At 48.9% G+C, this 19,244-nt stretch overlaps 7 protein-coding genes; 5 read left to right on the top strand and 2 right to left on the bottom strand.

Annotated features, from left to right (window-relative positions):
• Positions 1 to 407: 407 nt before the first annotated feature.
• FFUJ_13030 (uncharacterized protein) lies at positions 408 to 2,295 on the top strand (the record flags this gene model as incomplete). XM_023575667.1 has 4 exons in its annotated part: positions 408 to 736; positions 783 to 1,833; positions 1,880 to 2,053; positions 2,104 to 2,295. 4 exons carry the CDS (start codon positions 408 to 410, stop codon positions 2,293 to 2,295), a joined length of 1,746 nt encoding a protein of 581 aa, XP_023428943.1.
• A 739-nt stretch (positions 2,296 to 3,034) lies between these two features.
• On the top strand, positions 3,035 to 5,978 carry FFUJ_13029 (uncharacterized protein; the record flags this gene model as incomplete). XM_023575666.1 has 5 exons in its annotated part: positions 3,035 to 3,601; positions 3,647 to 3,969; positions 4,014 to 4,183; positions 4,234 to 5,803; positions 5,849 to 5,978. The coding sequence occupies 5 exons, from the start codon at positions 3,035 to 3,037 to the stop codon at positions 5,976 to 5,978; spliced, it is 2,760 nt and encodes a 919-aa protein (XP_023428942.1).
• A 1,663-nt stretch (positions 5,979 to 7,641) lies between these two features.
• Positions 7,642 to 8,760, top strand: FFUJ_13028 (related to ras-related GTPase rag; the record flags this gene model as incomplete). XM_023575665.1 has 2 exons in its annotated part: positions 7,642 to 7,817; positions 7,866 to 8,760. 2 exons carry the CDS (start codon positions 7,642 to 7,644, stop codon positions 8,758 to 8,760), a joined length of 1,071 nt encoding a protein of 356 aa, XP_023428941.1.
• Positions 8,761 to 9,004: 244 nt separating this feature from the next.
• FFUJ_13027 (putative GLC7 regulator family protein) lies at positions 9,005 to 10,321 on the bottom strand (the record flags this gene model as incomplete). XM_023575664.1 has 3 exons in its annotated part: positions 9,005 to 9,740; positions 9,785 to 10,209; positions 10,259 to 10,321. The coding sequence occupies 3 exons, from the start codon at positions 10,319 to 10,321 to the stop codon at positions 9,005 to 9,007; spliced, it is 1,224 nt and encodes a 407-aa protein (XP_023428940.1).
• A 482-nt stretch (positions 10,322 to 10,803) lies between these two features.
• Positions 10,804 to 11,228, top strand: FFUJ_13026 (related to Mitochondrial import protein 1; the record flags this gene model as incomplete). XM_023575663.1 has 2 exons in its annotated part: positions 10,804 to 11,064; positions 11,118 to 11,228. 2 exons carry the CDS (start codon positions 10,804 to 10,806, stop codon positions 11,226 to 11,228), a joined length of 372 nt encoding a protein of 123 aa, XP_023428939.1.
• A 422-nt stretch (positions 11,229 to 11,650) lies between these two features.
• FFUJ_13025 (related to cytochrome oxidase processing protein OXA1) lies at positions 11,651 to 13,189 on the top strand (the record flags this gene model as incomplete). XM_023575662.1 has 3 exons in its annotated part: positions 11,651 to 11,719; positions 11,766 to 12,683; positions 12,731 to 13,189. 3 exons carry the CDS (start codon positions 11,651 to 11,653, stop codon positions 13,187 to 13,189), a joined length of 1,446 nt encoding a protein of 481 aa, XP_023428938.1.
• Positions 13,190 to 13,795: 606 nt separating this feature from the next.
• Positions 13,796 to 15,577, bottom strand: FFUJ_13024 (probable protein urg3; the record flags this gene model as incomplete). XM_023575660.1 has 5 exons in its annotated part: positions 13,796 to 13,879; positions 13,934 to 14,565; positions 14,612 to 14,828; positions 14,875 to 15,150; positions 15,197 to 15,577. The coding sequence occupies 5 exons, from the start codon at positions 15,575 to 15,577 to the stop codon at positions 13,796 to 13,798; spliced, it is 1,590 nt and encodes a 529-aa protein (XP_023428937.1).
• Between the last annotated feature and the right edge of the window lie 3,667 nt (positions 15,578 to 19,244).

Here is a 19,244-nt window from a genome sequence, read left to right as displayed (position 1 = left end):
GGTATATCTTTTCACAATACCCAATGTGAATCCTTGCTTTTACTTTCAGTTATTTACGCATATGAGCAATATTAAGTGTTCTGTTTGGGTTACATGAGGCAAGTTGTATGCGCCTTTGACTCAGCCACTTTGTATGTCAGTGCCTTTCCTGGCCTCATACACATTGTCTATCTCTACCATCTTCATTCACACCATCCACAATCATCACTGCCAACTTGCTTTTGTGTACAGTCAATGTCAGGCACTCTTCGTCAAATTTTGCCGTTGCATATGATCTAGGCTATGCGAATCCTGGATCCCTGTTCTGTGGAATTGGAGTTCTCTTCATGGAAATAAAATAGCTTGGTCCCAAGTAATCTACGAAACCTTCAAGCACTAGCTCATTTATCAAATTGCCATATGCTATCATGTCCTCTCAAAATAGTATCACTACTGTGGAGCTGTCCGAACAGGAACGCTACTTCGACAGGATATGTGATGCTTCTCACGACTACCCTCAAACTGCTCCCAGCAGCAGAAGAAGTACCAGAGCCCGGCAAGCAGTAGCTACTACGTGGAATCGAGAAGCAGCTCGTATCTTCCACCCAAGACCCGAAAATGCTTGTCTCAAGATCTTTGAAACGTGCGATTGCATGACTCCATGCAACTGTCAGTCGCTCTCGGGTGATGTCACGACCATGGAAGATCTATTACTTCGCTTACAGCCGAACAAGAAAGCCCCAAAGATGAGATATGTGTAAGTGCGCTGGACTTTACTTAGGCACAGAATTTAACAAAGTCAGATCTCTCCTTTCTAAATCTTCCAAAGATCAAGTCAGATGTCCAATTAAGATGTTCAAATATCTATGCACATATCAACGAATCCCACCTTCGTTCCTAAGCTGTCTCTACTCTTTTCGTCGGTCGCACTCTGCTCAGGAATGGTGTAACCTTCCTCAATTCAACGACGACAATACTTTGCTCTCGTCTGAGGATGATATCCTGCCTCTCGATCGAATGGGTCTCTCAGGGCGCGAAATTAGGTATTCGTTTGTCTTGAGATCCGTCGAGAGCTCCACCTCCATCCCAAACAGATCTTGGGGAGTCCGGCAACTCGCAGTATATCATTCCTTTGACATTAAAAACGGTCAGTCGTTTTGGGTAACCTGCAAGGGAAACTCGCTGAACGAGGAGTTGTTCCAAGAAGCTTTGGCTGAGAATAAATGTCTTCAATCAAGTGTTCTGGAATCTGTTCCACAGGCGTTCTCATCTTCCCTTGAGGTTCTCACTATGCTGATTGATTGGTGCGATGATGATTGGATATTCTACATCAACGAACTTTTTGATGAGATCAAACCACTTGTGGACAAAGCTAGAACGCCCGCCATAAAAGACGAGTCAGCCCTTACCAAAGACGTGAAAATCATAACAGGTTTGGCTGAATCTCCCTCGAAAAGGCTCTCCCATATGACGAGCCTCGAATCTGGGACAACCCGCAGTCAGAGCAATGAAAAGGGGGACCCGTGGGGTGATCTCAATGACCGAGTCAAACGACTCGAGAGGCTTGAAGTGTTTTCTTTTGACGAGCTACAGAAACTGCAGCAGGGCCTGGAGACGATCCAGGAAGCGCTCCTGGTTCTTAAGCTAAACAACCAAGTCATCAGACAGATCCGCGAGCACTATCAGTGTCTTATGACCCAGTATCGGGTTCCCGCCTTGAAAACGATCAAGAGAAGTTGCGAGGAGTCGTTCCTTCAATATTGTCGGCACTCTCGAAATATTGAGGCCAATATCGATGCTCATCAGGTGCAGCTCAATGCGCTGCTACTGCTCGTCAAAGAGAGCAAAGAAATGGTAATTCACTCTTCAACTCTGAGAGGTTCAGAACTGATTTCATTAGTACAATACCATTCTTCAATACAAAACCATCCAAATTAACAAGATCTACGCAGAGAGCGCTCACTTGTCGACTCGGAATATGGAGAATATCGCCAACAAGACCAAGCGAGAGACGAGCTCAATGCATATCATCACTTTTGTGACTCTGATTTTCCTCCCTGGAACATTCATGGCTGTACGTCACTGTGTCCTTGGACATGTTGCAACAACTAATTATATTTGTAGTCTTTTTTCCAAAGCGGTATTCTTGAATGGCCCCAAACGAATGCAAAGGCTCCATGGAGACTGAACAAGGAGATATTTTCTTTATTTTTTGGCCTCTCCGCTACCATCACGATCGTCACCATCGTTGTTTGGATGATCATTCTTTTCATGCTGCGCAGGCCGCATAGCGAAAGAGTCAAACACGCATCTTAGAGTAGTACATCACAACCTCATTTCATTTCCTACCATTTTATTCCTATCTATACTTTATAGACAATAGATTTCAACACGAGTCAGGAGCTCGTAAACAAGATATATCTCAGCAATTATAGACAAAGCAGAATATGCCTGATGATGTCGATTCATGTCCATGTGTGGGATCATTTGTTAGGCTGCAGCCTGGTTCCCCGCGCCGATGTGCATGTCACACCATCTCCTGTACTCTCACCCTCTTGTGAGGCTCTGCCCTCTAGTCTCGGACAAGCCTCCTCATGATGAGCTATGTCTACCACGTTCCATCTCAGCCACTTTCAAGGTGTAGGTTCTCAGATTAAAGATTCAAATCATACGAGAAGGCAGAAGAAGAGTGGCTTTGCTTTTAAGGCATCTTCAACACAGCCTACTTGGCCAGATAGTGGTGGGCATGATACAATGTTGCAGAGGAGAGCCTTGCTGCATATGCACGCCCTTGCTAACCAATCTGGAAAGATGATGACCCGAATTGGCAAGAATTGGAAAGTGCCTTGTTGGAGAAGATCGCACATGCCTCTAATGCGAACCACTCTCTCGCGACCTTAAATAATTTACCGGAAAAGACCTCCGCCACTTTTATCTTCCATCACCATAACCAGATTCCCCTCTTCTACATGTCTAAATTATACACAATTGGATCCAAAAGATTGCTGTTTTCACTCTCACGCCGGACTCTTGTGGTCCTCGTTGAATAGCTGCCATGTCCAATCCCAGAAAACGCCCGCGCGACGAGCGCAATGAGGAGTTTATACGATATGTTCGGCAGGAATCGCAACCGGGACTCGACGGCAACGACATTGCGACCAGGTTCGTGAGTCCCGCAGTTACGGCCAGATGGTGGAAGAAAAGTGGCCAGCGAAGATTATCTCGCGCGATCGATCGCAACATCCACGCTCTTCCCACGACGATTGAGAATGGCTACTTGAACATCTTCTCCATTTTGGTGTACATCAGCAGGACATACCTCATCAACAACTTCACTTCCAATGGTTATCAGGACCAGCAACTCCCTTTACTCAATGCTAGATGTTTCGGCGACGACCCTGCACTTGTCGACGACATGAACGAGTTTTGCGAGCACCAGTGGATGTTCTGTCCTCTGATATTCTCGAGACATTCCCCCATGGATAAGCGACACATCGATCCTCGGCAAATATTACCCATCAAAAAAACTGTCACGATAACAACTGATTCAAACCACTCCAAATCAAATATCAGAGTTGTGACCTTATACCCTGAATGCTTCGATCGCGAATGGAGTCCCACGGTAAGTTCCCTCCTCCGCATCATCCATTCCAACTAACGTGAGTAGGGTACTGTCGTCTTTAAAGAGTACCGCACAGGAGAAAGAGAAACTTTGCGAGATGCATGGATTAAGGAATACAATGCTTTCGCCGCGATCGAGTCTTGCGATTACATTGTTGAATATCTTGGCTCATTTGAACAGAATAATCGCTGTTTTATGATCCTGGAGCATGCGAGTGAAGGTAGCCTTCTCGAATTATTCAAGCGCAATGAAAGACCAGTCACGGAAGAAGAGCGGCGGTATTTCTTATATGGCTTGATGGGCCTCACCAAAGCCATCGACAAGATACAAAACCTAGAAGGCGGCCCTAGGAATCAGCGAACAGGATTGTACGTGATACTCCCAGTTTTCTCGATCGTTACTAATGTCGTAGCGCTCACCGAGATATCAAGCCTGCCAACATCTTGGTATTCCCTGGTCAAGATGGGCGGTACTCGTATGGCTTCCGAATGAAGCTTGCTGATTTCGACACTGCGACACCCAATCTTCCAATAGATGAGGATGAATCCAGTTTCCAGGATAATGACGGAAACAGGACATATTGTAACTACTCTCCCCCTACGAAATCGGGTTGCGTTAACAAGTTACAACAGGCTCTCCCGAAGCAACTAGGCTCTACAGGGACCAGGAGAAGGGTTTTATGCAGGTTCCAGTAGCCTCCGATGTCTGGTCTCTTGGTTGTGTCATCAGCGAAGCAATTGTCTGGGTTGCTGGAGGGACGGCTGCCCTTGATGAAGCTGCCAGTGATCGCAGAAGGGAGATCCTGACACATTGGCCACTTCTTGCCGATGGCAGCTTTGGCGAATGTTTCCATAACAGCTCCACAGCGCTCACTTGTGTTGTGAAATCACATTCAGCGGCGCTCGATGCGCTACATGGTCCCATTTTCCTGTCACGGAATGTCTGCAGCCTCGTCGAGCATTGGATGCTTGTGCCGTATCGAGAAAGACAATCCCCCATCCTTATCTGGAGGACTTTTGAGAGAAATTACCGCGAAATATTTCATCCTGCTCCCCCCTTAGATCATCATAGCACGCCTCTCTTACCTCAACCCAGCTTCCACAACACCCCGATACTCACCCAATCGCCTATGAACATGGCTGAATCATTGTTTCAGCCAGACCGATCTCCTCACCAACGGACGTCCTCCCATTCGGGATCTTCACGCCAGATTGGTATGCCCTTAGATCGGCCTAACATGCAGCAGCGAGACCACCTTGGCATCAATACTCGAATGCCTTCGAATAACGGAACCCCATTCGATCGCCACACATCAGCCCAATGGAGTCACAATAATTTTCGGGCTATATCTGAGCTAGAAGACAAATCGTCCCCTGCGTTAGCTGTATCTACCAAGGACTTCAACCTTGGAAACACGTTGGGTTCTCCAACACACCCTGGCATCTCATTTCCTGCTCAAGATAATCATTACCATTCGATTCCCGACGCCAACAGCCCTGCCAAGACATCTGCCGACATCACCAGACTCACTCCGCAGAAACAGAATGAAGTGGGTATGTATGGGGACCTTACTATTGACCATGTTGTCAGTCACCGTAAAAACAATGGTAAAAGGGAATCATTGCAGGGCTACGAAAAGTTTCGCAATCGGATGGGAAATCGGCGGTTTGTCTTTATAGTAGACGATTCTGAGACGATGCGTGATAGGGAGCGCGAGGTACTCAAAGTGTTGGACGTTTTGGTATGGCTCGTTAGGAAGATCGACCATTCTGGTCCAGAAATCCGCTTCACTTCCAAACCAGACAAGAGAATCCCGATAGAACGTCGACCTCGATTTCTTCTCAAGATGGACAAGTTCATCAACCCAGTGCGAGAATGGCTTGGTGGCAACGACGCTGAGACTCTCTGCAATATGAAGCATTCATTTAACCAGATATTTGCAGATGCCAGTATGGTGGATCCGAAACGACCAACAAGCGTTGTTATCTTGACTGATGGAATATGGGAGCACGGTGGTTCTCTCGAAGAGAAAGGCGTTGAAGCTTGCATAACGAAGATTATCAAGCGAATGGAAGATAAAGGCATCGGCGACACGGCTTTCGCCTTTCAGTTCGTCAGCTTTGGTAATGATCCAGTTGGTCTTCGCCGGCTGAGATATCTGGACGACGATGCCCTCTACGGAGGGGATGAAGATCACCGGACGTAAGTTATTGTCACGGTGGGAAAGATCGAGGCTGACTCTTGCAGTGATATTGTTGACCATAAGAGTTCTGAATCGAATGTCTGGGCAATACTCACGGGGTCGGTGAGTCCAGGTAACGATAAGATCTCGGCGAGTCCGTCAATCGAGAGGCCATCGTATTCTCAGGGAGAATAAGCGATGATTTATATGCTATGCGGATCTTGGAAACATCGGCGTTAGATGATGAACATTTACAATGTGGCATTAGACTTGGTTTATATAAATACCCATATACCGCAGCTTACCCTTGGAATTTAGGATCAGTGTCCTTGAATCGGTTTTATACAATGTTGTTGAGATGATAGACGAAACAAGCTATACTTGTACAGTTCTAGCGCATTCTCATGTTTCCCTTCCTGGCTTTTAGACAGTCTGGGATTGGATGATGCCGTTAGCTTCGCTTGGTTGGAGTGTTACCCTATGCCTTGGGTGATCAACACTTTGATGAAGAGATTGCATACTGAGGGGAGACAAGAAAACTAAAGATCTTTGACCTAAGTAATGAGAAGATTTTGGCACCCTGATTTGTGTCAGAGGGTTTTCTCTCGAGGAATTCGTATAATGACCCTTGGGAACAGTGGAAAGCTAGTCATTTAAATATGATCCGATATTATGGAACAATTTTGGAAATTATATGCTTATTATTCTGGTGATACTCATTTGTATCCTATCAAACAAGTAGAATTTTTGCCAGAAGATCATTGCAGCGAAAAGGACAAGATTGAAAGTTCAAATTAATGCCAGATATCAAAAGAAGCGGCCTCTAGAGCACACGCAGAGTAGACTTGTCTCAGGTGAACAAAGTTTTAATGAGTTCCACGAATCCCTCCGGTGACAAAGGATGAGCAAGAAAGTAACATTTAGCGACTGTACATTGAACTAAAGAAGAGCTTAAAACGGTTAATTTAATGCTTCGATTTATGAATAGTTATGTGAAATGAATGCAGCTCGTCTCCGCGACAACAAGTGAGCAATATTGACATGATCCCCCCGAGCTTCGCCAATGACATAGCATAGAATTTCCTACTATATTGACAGACAATGGCATCATAATTGTAACATAGAGTGTTGATTTCTATCAGATGAGATGTTGGAGTCACCGGGCTGCTATGTTGCAGTAAGGCCTCGGTGTCTCAAGTCGTTTTTCGGCGGCCCAGTCTTGGTCGAGGACGATACGGTCGTGCATATACGGCCTACAAAAAAGTTTCTCTGTTTAGTTTTATATCTCTGGGCCATTATTCGAGATACTGTGTTCTCAGTGTCGTGTCAAACCACACAGTGCTACATAAGAATGAAACTGACCTACACATCAGCACCTGGCTTCACCAAGTGCTTGCTTATGTGGAATTGATCAAGCGACACAGCCCTGAGGTTTTATACAAGCTAGTTACAGCTCATGGTATTGAGCTTAGGAAGTATTGTCAATTGCGCTCTCTTTAAGCACATCTACAACATCTCTGATGTTGGGTCATGCAGAATACAGCAGCTTTGATAGGCTCGTTCCATGCATACAGTATCACCAAGATCTCGTCAAACTGCACAGTAACTCGCACAATATAAGAAATAAAATTACTTAAAACCAAGCAAACATACAATTATTACCCCAGTCTACCAAAAGAATTACAGCAGTTGGAACACCAGCCAAGACGTTTCATCCGCTGACCATATCCGGGGACGGGCGCTAAACCCCAAAAGACCCAAGCGCCAAAAGCTAAGGCAAGCTACCTCCCATCACCTCCCCTCCACTCCAACTTTCCAACCCTCCATCATCAGCAACACCAACAACCTCACTCCCATCATGGCCTCCTACATCGACACCTCCCTCGCCGAGGCCCAGCCCGCCCCCGAGCTCCTCGGCGAAGTCAAGAAGCCCAAGAAGAAAAAGGTGCTGCTCATGGGAAAGTCCGGCTCCGGCAAGTCGAGCATGAGGAGCATTATCTTTAGCAACTACATTGCCCGCGATACACGAAGACTGTAAGTCCCCCTACCTCGCTTGGTCTTGGGGCTAGGCTGATTATGCAGGGGCGCAACTATCGATATCGATCTTTCGCACGTCAAGTTCCTCGGAAACCTCACCCTCAACCTCTGGGACTGCGGTGGTCAAGAGGCCTTTATGGAGAACTATCTCTCGCAACAGCGCGTCCACGTCTTTTCCAACGTCGGTGTGCTCATCTACGTCTTCGACATTGAATCCCGCGACGTCGACCGCGATCTCGCAACCTACGTCTCCATCCTCTCCGCTTTACTTCAATACTCTCCCGCCGCAAAGATCTACATCCTCATTCACAAGATGGATCTCGTTGTCCCTACGGCACGTGAGTCCGTTTACGACGAGCGCATTCGGGTTGTGCGACAGAAGACCTTTGAGTATGCGAACTCAGTCGGTATTGCTGCGTCGTCGATTGAGCTCACGCCGTTTGCGACGTCGATCTGGGATCAGAGCTTGTATAAAGCGTGGGCGTCGATTATTCACGATCTTGTGCCTAACCTCTCCGTCATTGAGCGAAATCTCGCAAACCTGGGTCTCGCCATCGAAGCTGAAGAGTTGCTGCTGTTCGAGCGCACTTCGTTCCTTGCCGTATCATCCTGGACATCATCTGAAGGCCAACGCAACCCAACCGAGGATCGACTAGAGCGCATGTCCAACATCATGAAGCATTTCAAGCAGAGTATTTCGCGCTTCACCGGTACGCCGCGGAACGCTGAGCAGTTCATTCGCATGGAGCATAAGGCCGGCAATCGATTCAGTCTGTTTATCCTTAAGTTCACGACCAACACGTATCTCATGGTTGTTCTTCCACCTGGAGAGGCTCGGTTCAACGCTGCTATGCTCAATTGTCAGATCGCCATTGAGCACTTCAGATTTCTGGATGGCCCCGCAACTCCAGCTCCCAACACCGCCACTACTTCTGCCTAAACTGACAAGACCGCATAGATCGGAGTTATCACGGCGCATGGCTTGTTATTTGGCGTTAGGTGTTGAGATACCACTCTAGGTGATATTTTTGAGTATCAATTTCGTATATGCATACATGGCTCATTTACAATTCATTTCGCATTTTAGCTATCTGTGATTCTATCCATGACCTCTATAAGTCAATGCTAGCATCCGCATTTGTTGACCAGTCCGTAAATCAACCTCAACGCCGATTTTTCCATTTCTAAGTCCACTTGACAACGGCGGTACCGCCCTTCTTGAATTCGGGCATCTCGCCAAGAACCAAACTGCGGTCGGTGTGATCCTTGTTGGGGAATGTCGTGGAAAGAACCCATGATCGAGATCGTGTGTCTGGGGACGCTCCCTGCACGAAACCGTAGACATCGTCGATAGTGTGGGTGGTGTTGAAACGAGCGGGTAGGCGTGTGCCATCGGGCATCTGGATTCGGATCATGATTGTGGGCTGAGCATCATCGACGGTGGGAGCATTGGAGGACGAGGGAGCGGCGGAAGAAGCAGCCGGGGCAGGAGAAGAGCTTGAACCCTCGACACCAGGGACAACAGCTCCAAGTCGCTGGCCAGAGCCACCGAAAGGTCTGTACTTCTTGGGCTGTGGCTGGTATGGTGTGTCGTGCTGGTGAAGCTTGACATCGATGGGCTGGTCATGCTGTACATTCATGAGGTGAAGAGGTGCGCGACCAGCTCGGATCAGGGCGAGGTCGGCCTGGTTTGCGGGATCGTCAAATCGGCGAAGGTCACCGTCATCGATGCTGAAACCATCTTGCCAGATGTGAAGAACTCGTTCTTGAGGTTCGGCGTTTGAAGAGCGACCTGGGCCGAGAGGATCAGGAATGCTGCGGCTCTCGACACCGTCCCCGCCAAGGGTCTGTCCAGTTCCTCGGAAGCGACTAGGCTCAGAAGGGCCAGCCTCATTCTCGGCCTCGGGGCGTTGAGCGTTGCTAATCTGTCAGTTAAATTCACCTTCATATGCTCAGAGACTTACGCTCGGGCCTTGGCGAGAATGTCACTGATGATCTTCTTGGGACCGCCCTCCTGATGCGGATCTTGAACAGCCAAACCAGACTTCTCACCACCGGCAAACAAGTTTCCTCGTCCATCATCGTCTTCGCCGTCGAAGTCATCATCATCGTCATCACCGTGATCGTGTTGATGGGATGAGCTACCGAGAGATCCTAGAGTAGCAATCCCCCTCTTCCTCTGTTGTGATGCGGCAGGTTTGCGGGTTGGTTGACTGCTGCGGGCAGCCTCTGGAGCTGGTCGACCGTCGAGAGTTCGAGGGCCCGTGTAGTTGTCAGGTGCGGCAGCGGGAGCTGTGGATGTGTCGCGGTTGTCATCTTCGGCATCACGGAACCAAGCATTGCTGGCCTCGGCGAGGTCCCAGTTGTGGGCTTCGAGATACTGTCTGGCCTTGGGCGCGTTAGCTGGAGTATCCAGTGCGAGTCAGAGAGATGCGAACCTCTTCAGGGCTTGCGCCGCTCAGGCCTGCAAACTCCACGATCTGGGCGTCGTGGTCTGCCATGTTGACGATTGAAGGCGGGGTAGCTGAAATAAGCGTTGATGTTTTCAGAAGTTGCAGATTTATGAGGAGCGTTGGTAGTTTTGGAGGTGATTGAGTCAAGATAAAAAGACACGTCAATCTCAAAGTGTGTTTGGTGATGAATGAAGGTTCCAGCAACAGGCAGGCAGCTTGCTCGTCACCTCTAAGCAAAGGAAGCTCTGGGTTGGTGGCGGTGGGCTCCTTCACCCCACCTTCCTCGACTGGGCCATGACACAAGTGGGGACCCACTCACCACTTCAACCTGCGGAAGTCAGGTCCATCTCTGCCCCGGTCCTGCAGCCTTACGTAAGGATCTGGGGGAATCAAGCGCGACGGTCGAGAAGCCGAGATCGTCAACAACCTCTTCAGAAGCTAGCTCAAGCCGACAAGGACCAGCAATCGAGCTTCATATTATTTACTCCTTTATCTTTATCCGAGTCTGCGCTCACATCTCGAAGCCTGCCATGTCCGACGAACATAACCACCTCGCCGAGTCCGGCGTGACATTGCACTCCGACAGCGAATTATACTCTGCAGGCGATGATCTCTCGTCACCTCCCTCGTCAAACTCACCCGTCATTCTCTACAAGCCCCCTACAGTGTGGTCTTTGATACGGGGAGCTGCTATTAACCTCCTACTACCTTTTGTCAACGGCATGATGCTTGGATTTGGAGAGCTCTTTGCTCATGAAGCTGCTTTCAGGCTGGGATGGGGAGGCACAAAGGTATACCATACTGCGCAGTTCTCAAAGCTATCAACCCCTACTAACAAATCCAGGTCTTCCCCCTCTCGCGCAGAAGAGTTCACCCCATCGGTCCTGGTATCGAGCTTCGAGAAAAGCCATATGCTCCTCGCCCTTCGCTGGACGATTTTGCAAGCCTGGAGTAAAATGTCGGAAATCCTTTACCTTACGGATTCTTATCCATCACACCCAAGACGCACTCATCGCTATGAATGATCTACGAAAGAGCAAGGACGGATGAATGCATATCATGTTAAATAATTTGAGATTATATATTAGACAGGAACATGGATTGTGGCGTTTCGTTGCACCGGTGGTTCAAAATGTAAAAATCACTCATTCGAACGCAGCGACGTCAATTACAACCACTCGACTCAATCTCTCAACTCTAATCACTCCCAATCGACTCGTCACAGGCCGAGGCCTAATGACAAGGTCATTCGGAGATCATCGGCGACGGACTATCGCGAACCCGACATTTACCCGCCGGTCCCGGAAAACCTCCAAAAAATTCCCAGCAACATCGCGCAACTTATTGTCCGACCCATCCCACTTCATCACCGCCGCAATGCTTCCCAGCCGAGGAATTGTGCGCTCTTTGCCTTCGGGCGCTTTCCAGAGGCCATGTGGTCATTCTGTGTGTTTATCTCTGACCAATTCATCGACTACACTAACAATTGTAGATGTCAAGGACCCTGGGTAGAAAATTCGATGCTCGACAGTTCGGCACAGCGATGAAGAGCGCTCGCACACCACTCACGGCTGGGACAAGAGTCGGTGTCCGGAACATTACTGCGCCTATTGTTTTGGGGGGCATTGCCTCTTCAAGGCAACTCTCGCTATGGGGTTACAACATCTATGGAAAGAAGAACACAGAGGAGCCAGCTGTTGAAGCCGTCACAACGCCAGAAGCTCCCACTCCTCCCGAGACTATCGATCCTACACCCATCAACGAAGCTCCCGCCGATAAGTCCGCAGATGTGACACAGTCTGCTGAACCATCTTCCGTTCTGCCCTCCGAATTCGACCTCGAAAGCATTGCCGACCTCGCCAACCCCAGCATTCTCACCATGCCCGAGAACATTGGCTTCCTGAAGGAGATTGGCCTCGATTACGGCTGGGGCCCTACATCCGTCATGCAATGGGTTCTGGAGCACGTCCATGTCTACACCGGTCTGGGATGGGGCGGCTCGATTGTCGCAACTGCCCTCTTATTACGTGTCATCATGATCTACCCTCAACTTCGCAGTGTCAAGTTCAGCGCTGCCACGGCCAAGATGAAGTCTGATCCTCGATCAGTGGAAAGCCTGGAGCTTTTGAAGAAGGGCTACCAGACAGGTGATCGGGAGATGATTCAAAAGGGACAGTTTATCGGCAATATGGTCCGAAAGGAATACGGCACCGAGATCAAGAACATGTTCTGGGCATTTGTCCAGGTTCCCTTCAGTTTCGGTCTCTTCCGAGTCATCAACGGCATGATTCACATCCCAGTTCCCTCTATGGAGAACGCTGGCTGGGCCTGGTTCGCCGACCTTACGGCTGCCGATCCCTTTTACGCCCTTCCTATCGCTGGTACTGTTCTCCTGGTCGGCACTTTGAAGGTAAGATTTCCAGGCTCTATATGAGATTCTATCTAACACCAATCCAGCTCAACTCCAAATACACGCCCCCTGAGCAAAAGGCCATGATGCAGAACATGGTCTACGTCATGAGTGCAGTTACTCTAGTTGCCACAAGCTTCCTCGGCGCTGGTGTCAACCTCATGATGGTTTCCACTGGAGCTGCCACCTTCGTCACAGCCGCCATTCTCAACAACGAGTCCGTCCGTCGTGCTCTCGATCTTCCCATCCCTAAGATTGTGGAGCCCGTCTACAAGCCTCCCCGCGTCACTCAGGCCAAGGGTTTCGAAGGCATTCGTGAGCGTCTCACCGATAACCTTGACAACATGAAGAAGAGTGTCTCCGACTCAGTCGGCAACATGACGAATCAGTACAGCGGTACTGCTGAGGAGCGCGCTGAGAAGGCGAGAAAGGAGCAGATTCAGAAGCTCGAGAACATGAGACGAAAGTTGGAGCGTGATGAGTTTGAGAAGAAGTACAAGCGATGAGCAACTGGATCACAAATAACTGTAAAATAAGGATAAACTTGTACACTGTTTCAACTGGATCAGGCATTGTATAATAGGCATTGGCGGGGAGCGACATGATACCGCGGGGTCTTTTGCATGACTGGATATAAAAGTGTCTGCATGTATCTATCGATGGTCGAGTATTGATGTAATAGAACAACCATCCCAATTAATTCTGTTCAAAGACAACTCAACTCAATGAATCAAGTGGTAAACGCCTTGAACGACTCGACTTGGCTTGTGTCTCAATTATAAAACTAGGCAAACCCCCTGCCAAGGATTTCTTTTCCACCCTGGCACTCTCCCTTTCGCCCATTCCATTTCAATTCATCTCATCTTGCTGTGTCTGTAATAAAATAAAGCCCTCCACCTTTTTCTTGCCATTTTCGCATACGGCAAAAGAAAAAGAAAAAACACATCTTCTGGTTTTAATTTGAGTAAATGCTTTGAATGCTTTCGAAGTGAGTTTAAAAAAAGAAACTTTAAGCTTCACGCTCTATGTCCTCCCCCTCGAGTTTCCCGTAATGTTCATTTCAGTTAATACATCCAAGAAGGTCATATGTTGATTAAAACAGCGCCTTTTGTTTAGAATACGGTGCCGTCGCTCTCAATAAGGATCGGGGGCTCCTTGGTATTAGGTCTGTTGATCTCGGCAATCTCGCGGCCGCCCTGGAATGAGTTAGTACTGTTTCGGGGGATGTTGTTTGGTGGAATAAGACTTACCCTCCAGCTACCAGCCTCTAGCAACTGTGCCAAAGTCAATTCATTTCCGCCCAGCTCTGGCTTCAGTGTCTTATTGACCTCGACGCACAGCATATCGAGGAAACCGACTGTGACACCTCTCCACTCAACGATGACATCGTCACTGGGCTCAAACATGGGTGCTACCTCGACACCCTTGGCGCCTGTCCGTTGCACCCATTCGTTGTAGTTCTGAAGACCCCTCTCCAAATCATCCTTCCTCAAGTTCAAGACACCCATATCGACGAAGAGACCACCGTTTCGGTACTCGGGCAGACCAGTGAGCAATTCTGTTCCGGCAAAGTGCATCTTGAGGAGTTGTTGCATCGGTTGCATGAGCGAGTAGGTGAGCCATTGGGTGAGCTTGTGGAAAGGAAGAATAGACTCCCAAGCAGCGGCGTTTGAGCTGTTGGGGAAAGCGGAAACCTTGGGAGATGCGCCAGGTTGAGGCATGGCCTGGCAGGGCCAGGCGTCACCGAGAGAGACACCGTTGATCGCAGTTCGGTTTGCGGGCCAGATGGGAGCGAGACCGGTCATTAGGACGTTCCACAGGACGGGCAGGGGAACGATAAGCATAGACGAAGCTTGTGTTGAGGGGTGGCCGAGGAGATGGTCTAAAAAAGATTAGCTTTGTCGCGGGAGACCGTTAAAGTTACATACCGATTAAGCATCCAGGGCGACCCTCAAAGCCCCAGAAATCGTCCTTAGCGGCTAAAGCTTCTCCAAGGCGGACCAGAAGATCGGTGCGACCCTGAATACCAGCCATTTCATTGCCGGGTTTTGATTGAAGACCAGCCGCGAGCTTCTCGACGGTGAGATTCTTGAGGCCATCCTTGTCGACCTGGAATTTGTTGTTGGGGTTTCCAGAAAACAATCCCTGCCGATATTAGCATCTTGTAATGTGACAGAAAAGCTGTACTTACAGTCTTGAACATCTCCAAGCTGGCAACTGCGATACCCTCTGATCTTCTGTACACGCGGCCATTTTCATTGCTCTTGTATTGCCAGGAAGTGCCAGCGCCTGCATCTAGAAGCACGCTGACTAGGAAAAGGTCGATCAAACGTCGGCATCGCTCTGTGTTATCCACATTGGTGGGCCAGGTGGAAAGAAGCTGGGCAATGCGATCTCGACCTCCGACAGCAAAGTGCTGGTATCTGCCATGGCCGGGAATGCTGAGGAAGGGGGCATCATAGTCTCGCTACAAGCTGTTAGCTGGAAAATTGGCGATTTTCGTGGCCACTCACCTTGATAATTCCTGTAACAAAAGTAACCACGTCGGGAAACTTGCCCATATCCACATCGAAATGCTTTAACTCATTGCGCAGCGCCTTGTCAGTGACAATCTTGCTTCGCTCTCTCACAGCACCAAGACTTCGCAAGTAACCAGCAGGGTCGAGCTGAGGGTCCGGGGGTCGAGGGAGATCGATCTTTGGGAGTTTGACTGGAGACATTGGGCCACCGGGGGATGAACTGGTAGCTGACGTTCGATTGAGGGGGTTGCGATTGGCGCCAGGAGCAGGAGATCTCAAGCTCGAAGAATGCGAGTTTACGCTCACATTGGATTGCGAGGTGTTGATGGCCTGGTCGCCCTTTGGCGTCTTGTCTTTACGAGAAAACAGGCCCATCTTGACGGGCTTGTCGGAAATAACGGTTACAGCTGCTGTACAGAATCGAGGAAATACGAGTTTTGTTGTATGTAGAAACTGATTCTGGGCTGATAGAAAGACCAGATGAGAAAGCTGAGGCTTCGGGGAGGTGGGGCCTCTTGGAGCGATGGACTGGACTGGACTGGAGGGGAAGGGTCCGTGAGTGAGTGGGAGTGGGCGCGCAGTCAGTCAGAGGCGGACGGAAGAAGGTTGAGAGAGGGACGAGCGTCTGCAGTGCGTCTGCGTCTTGGTCGTAGGTGCGTCGAGGATCGGAACGAAGCGAGAAATGATTCGATGGCTACAGCGCGGGATGCGCGGGCGTTGACCTCGTGTCTTTGATGCAAGGGAGCAAGCAATTGAGATCTGACAGGACCTGAATCAGCGTCTAACAAGTCTCTCTTTTTTGCAGAAGCAAAAAAGTAGAAAGAAAAAAGCTATAAACGACAAAAACAGAAACGGTAGACAAGAGGGAAGGGGATGGGGGTAGGAAGACGGGGCAGGGCGCTTTTGAGGAACCCAAAGACCCAAGAGCCAGAATCAGAGCCAGAGCCAAAGCCAGCTAAAACTAACAAGCCAAAAAGTCGATTGAAGTGAACTGACTGACTGACTGACCAGGGAGGCCCAGGCATCTCGGAACAGATGAGCAGAGGCATTCAAAGTGTATCCACACCGGTACAAGGACCCTACCAGTATCGAGCGAGTGGGAGAAAAAGAGGCGTCAGGGGGGGGAGACCCTCGACTCCTCTGCGGGGATTCGGGGGCTTGAAGGCTTGGAGCTAGACCCAACAGCGGCCCAAGCAATGGGCGAGTTGGAGGTGACCGAGCGTCGTTCGGGGCCCCTGAGTCCGTCGGCGATCGCACAGGGTACAAGGGATCCGCAGGGATGGTTAGAAGGATGGTCTGCCTAGCACTGCACCACAGTTAGTGGTCTCGCTGGTGGTTTTGGGGCTTTACGCTGGTGAAATTCGACGGTTGCTGAGCTTGCTGCTTAGGCCAACGGGTCTCACGAGTCAAAAGATGTCTGGTGTATCTGTGGTTTCTCGGCGAGAAATTGAACTTTGCAGATTGTTCGCCGAGCCGCATCTTTCAACTTTTGAACCTGGTCATTGCTGATGATCTTGCTAGGTTCAAAACTGGGGAACAGTTATGAAGCGGCTCCGTTCATGTCGATTACCTTATGAATCGCGAAAATGCTCTTGGCGACACAGTCAAGCATTTTATGATGCAATGGCGTAACTGGTAGAACGAGGCTGGTTCGGGTTTGGCTTCAAGGCAGGTGAAGAAGAGGATAGTGTTCCGTAAAGAAGAACCCTTGCTGCAGCTGCAGAATGGATGGGATGGGATGGGACTGACAGCCTTGCTGGAATTGCCAAACTCAGCTAGGTAGATAGACTAACTAAGCTATTTGAGACGGCTCGTCTTGATTGACGGCGAGCCACAAGACGGAAATGAGATGGACGCAACGAGTCATGAAAGATTCATGACAGCCTGCTAAGCGCCTGGTACATTTGCACAACGTCGATGTTAGTGGGTGACGGACTGTCCAAGATCAAGCACTAACAAGGCGGACTTGAAGACAGAAAATTGTTGAGGCCGAGCAATTAATCGACATTCGACAATCAATCACTGTAACAATTGGAATTGGAATCTCAAAATAACCGCCCGGGAAGAGAGGATCGGCACGAAGCGAGACAAGAAATAGTTAAGGATCAAGTCGAATTGCATGTAGAGTGAGACATTCTGGAATGTCAAATGTCCACCACAATCGCGCGTACGAGATCAACTCCACAATGAACCGATAGAAGCAGCTAAAAAAGAAAAAAAGAAACAGAAAAGAAAAGGCTCGACTGGCGGCAGGCAGCCAATTTGGTATCGGGTCCTGTCTGCATCGTATCCCCAGGCTAAAGCGTGTCTACGTATTGGCGGTTTACGATAAACAACGCCAATCGGTCGGGACGTCAAGCGAAAAGAGGAAAGTGGCTTTTTTTTTTGCTTCGAGAAAAAGAAATGACTGACTTGACAAGCGGCAGAGAGACTGTCGAATGGGATGGTATGCCAAGAGGAAAAATGATTCGAAAATGATGGAGAAGAAAAGAGAAAAGGGTAAAGAAAAAGCAAACCTATCAACTTTGAGGCAGTGATGATTCGATCTTGACAATCGAAAGATGTCGAGGCAGGAGCTACCTGATCCAGCCAGGCGTGACTTCCTGTTACTGAGATGAGGCATGAGGCAAACGAGATGTCAATTTCGTGTTTGCTTCATATATCGATTCAATCATCACAAGCCTCTACTCATTCGACTCTGTACATACGGATATTCATCTTCTTTCGGTCCCCCACTTCAATCTTACAGCACATGGCAAGGGACGGAACCGCACGTGGCATCAGAGACAGCCACGGTCCAGAGAATTATTGAACCTTTTGAACAACAACATATGCAATGTGATTGTGACATAAAATCCTCTGATGCAGGACAAGTCAACTTCAGAGTTCAGTGATGATGACTCGAGCAATTGAGCAATTTATGTCCTTTCACAACATCCTATTTGGGCATGCTAATGCTGTTAGATTTCCGAGTCAGCCTCAATCCCACCCACCCAAAGTCACTTTCTACTGTCAAGCCCTGCGGTTTTCTATGCAAGTCTCCCAGGCACAATCACACTGTCACATTTGAACCCTTGTTCTTCCCCGGTGCATGATCCCTGTAGAAACTCAGGTACGTTTTCTGCACATATCTCTAGACTCTCCTCACGCATCTCTCCCTTCGTCCTATCTCACTATCCTCTGTGTACTGTACTCACTTGCGCTGACTCGAGTACCAGCAGCACCTTCTCTATGATCCACTAGCCATTGTCGATCCCGTCTTCGAGATGCAAGCCAGGATCTTTGTGCAGATTGTCCGGTTCGCTGATCTACCAGAGCATGGACCACGCACCACGGCCCAGTGACAACCGCCGCGCGTGTGTGGCCAGCAGGGCATTATTCGGTTTCCCAATAGCTTGCGGTCGGCGTACCCTCTTTGGTCCCAAAAGGAACACCGGGGCTAGTCTTACGCTTGACAAGGGAGAGACAATTTACATTGGTAAATCACCCGGCACTAGTCAGCACAAGTCAGGGGTAAGCCCACTGCTCCCAAGAAGCAAGAAAACCTAGGACCTTGATCCTGAGTGACAAAATAAGCCTTACGAGAACCCTCTTAACCCTGGGGAAACTAGCCTGATATTATGATCATCTGCACAAGTATTTTCGTCATCATTTATCAAGGTCCCAAGTTTTCTGACCTCCCCTGGATTGGAGTTGGATGCTCATAATGGCTTCTTCTTTCCATCAAGCTTCTGCTGACTCTCCCCCATGAAATGGTCTCTTGTGTCTATTGGTCGCCTGATGATAATAGCGTGGGCTATTAAGAGTCTGTGCGAGCATGTCTTTTAATGTTGTGCATCGTCAATCCACGCCTCACCCGCACGCACGAGCATGATGGTTTATTAGTGACGTTACTTTCCACAGCACAACTTTATTTAAACAATATCAGAGTTTAAGCATGAATAATGAACAGAAATGCTTCCTCACAGCTCGTCAACTCTTCGCAGGCTCACCCCAAAGCCTCGCATCATCGTCGATCTAATCGATGAGTATCCACAGCTTC

The sequence above is a fragment of the Fusarium fujikuroi genome, chromosome FFUJ_chr04, assembly GCF_900079805.1.
Source record: "Fusarium fujikuroi IMI 58289 draft genome, chromosome FFUJ_chr04".
Classification (NCBI taxonomy): Eukaryota; Fungi; Ascomycota; class Sordariomycetes; order Hypocreales; family Nectriaceae; genus Fusarium; species Fusarium fujikuroi.
This window is presented reverse-complemented; position numbering and strand designations above follow the sequence as displayed.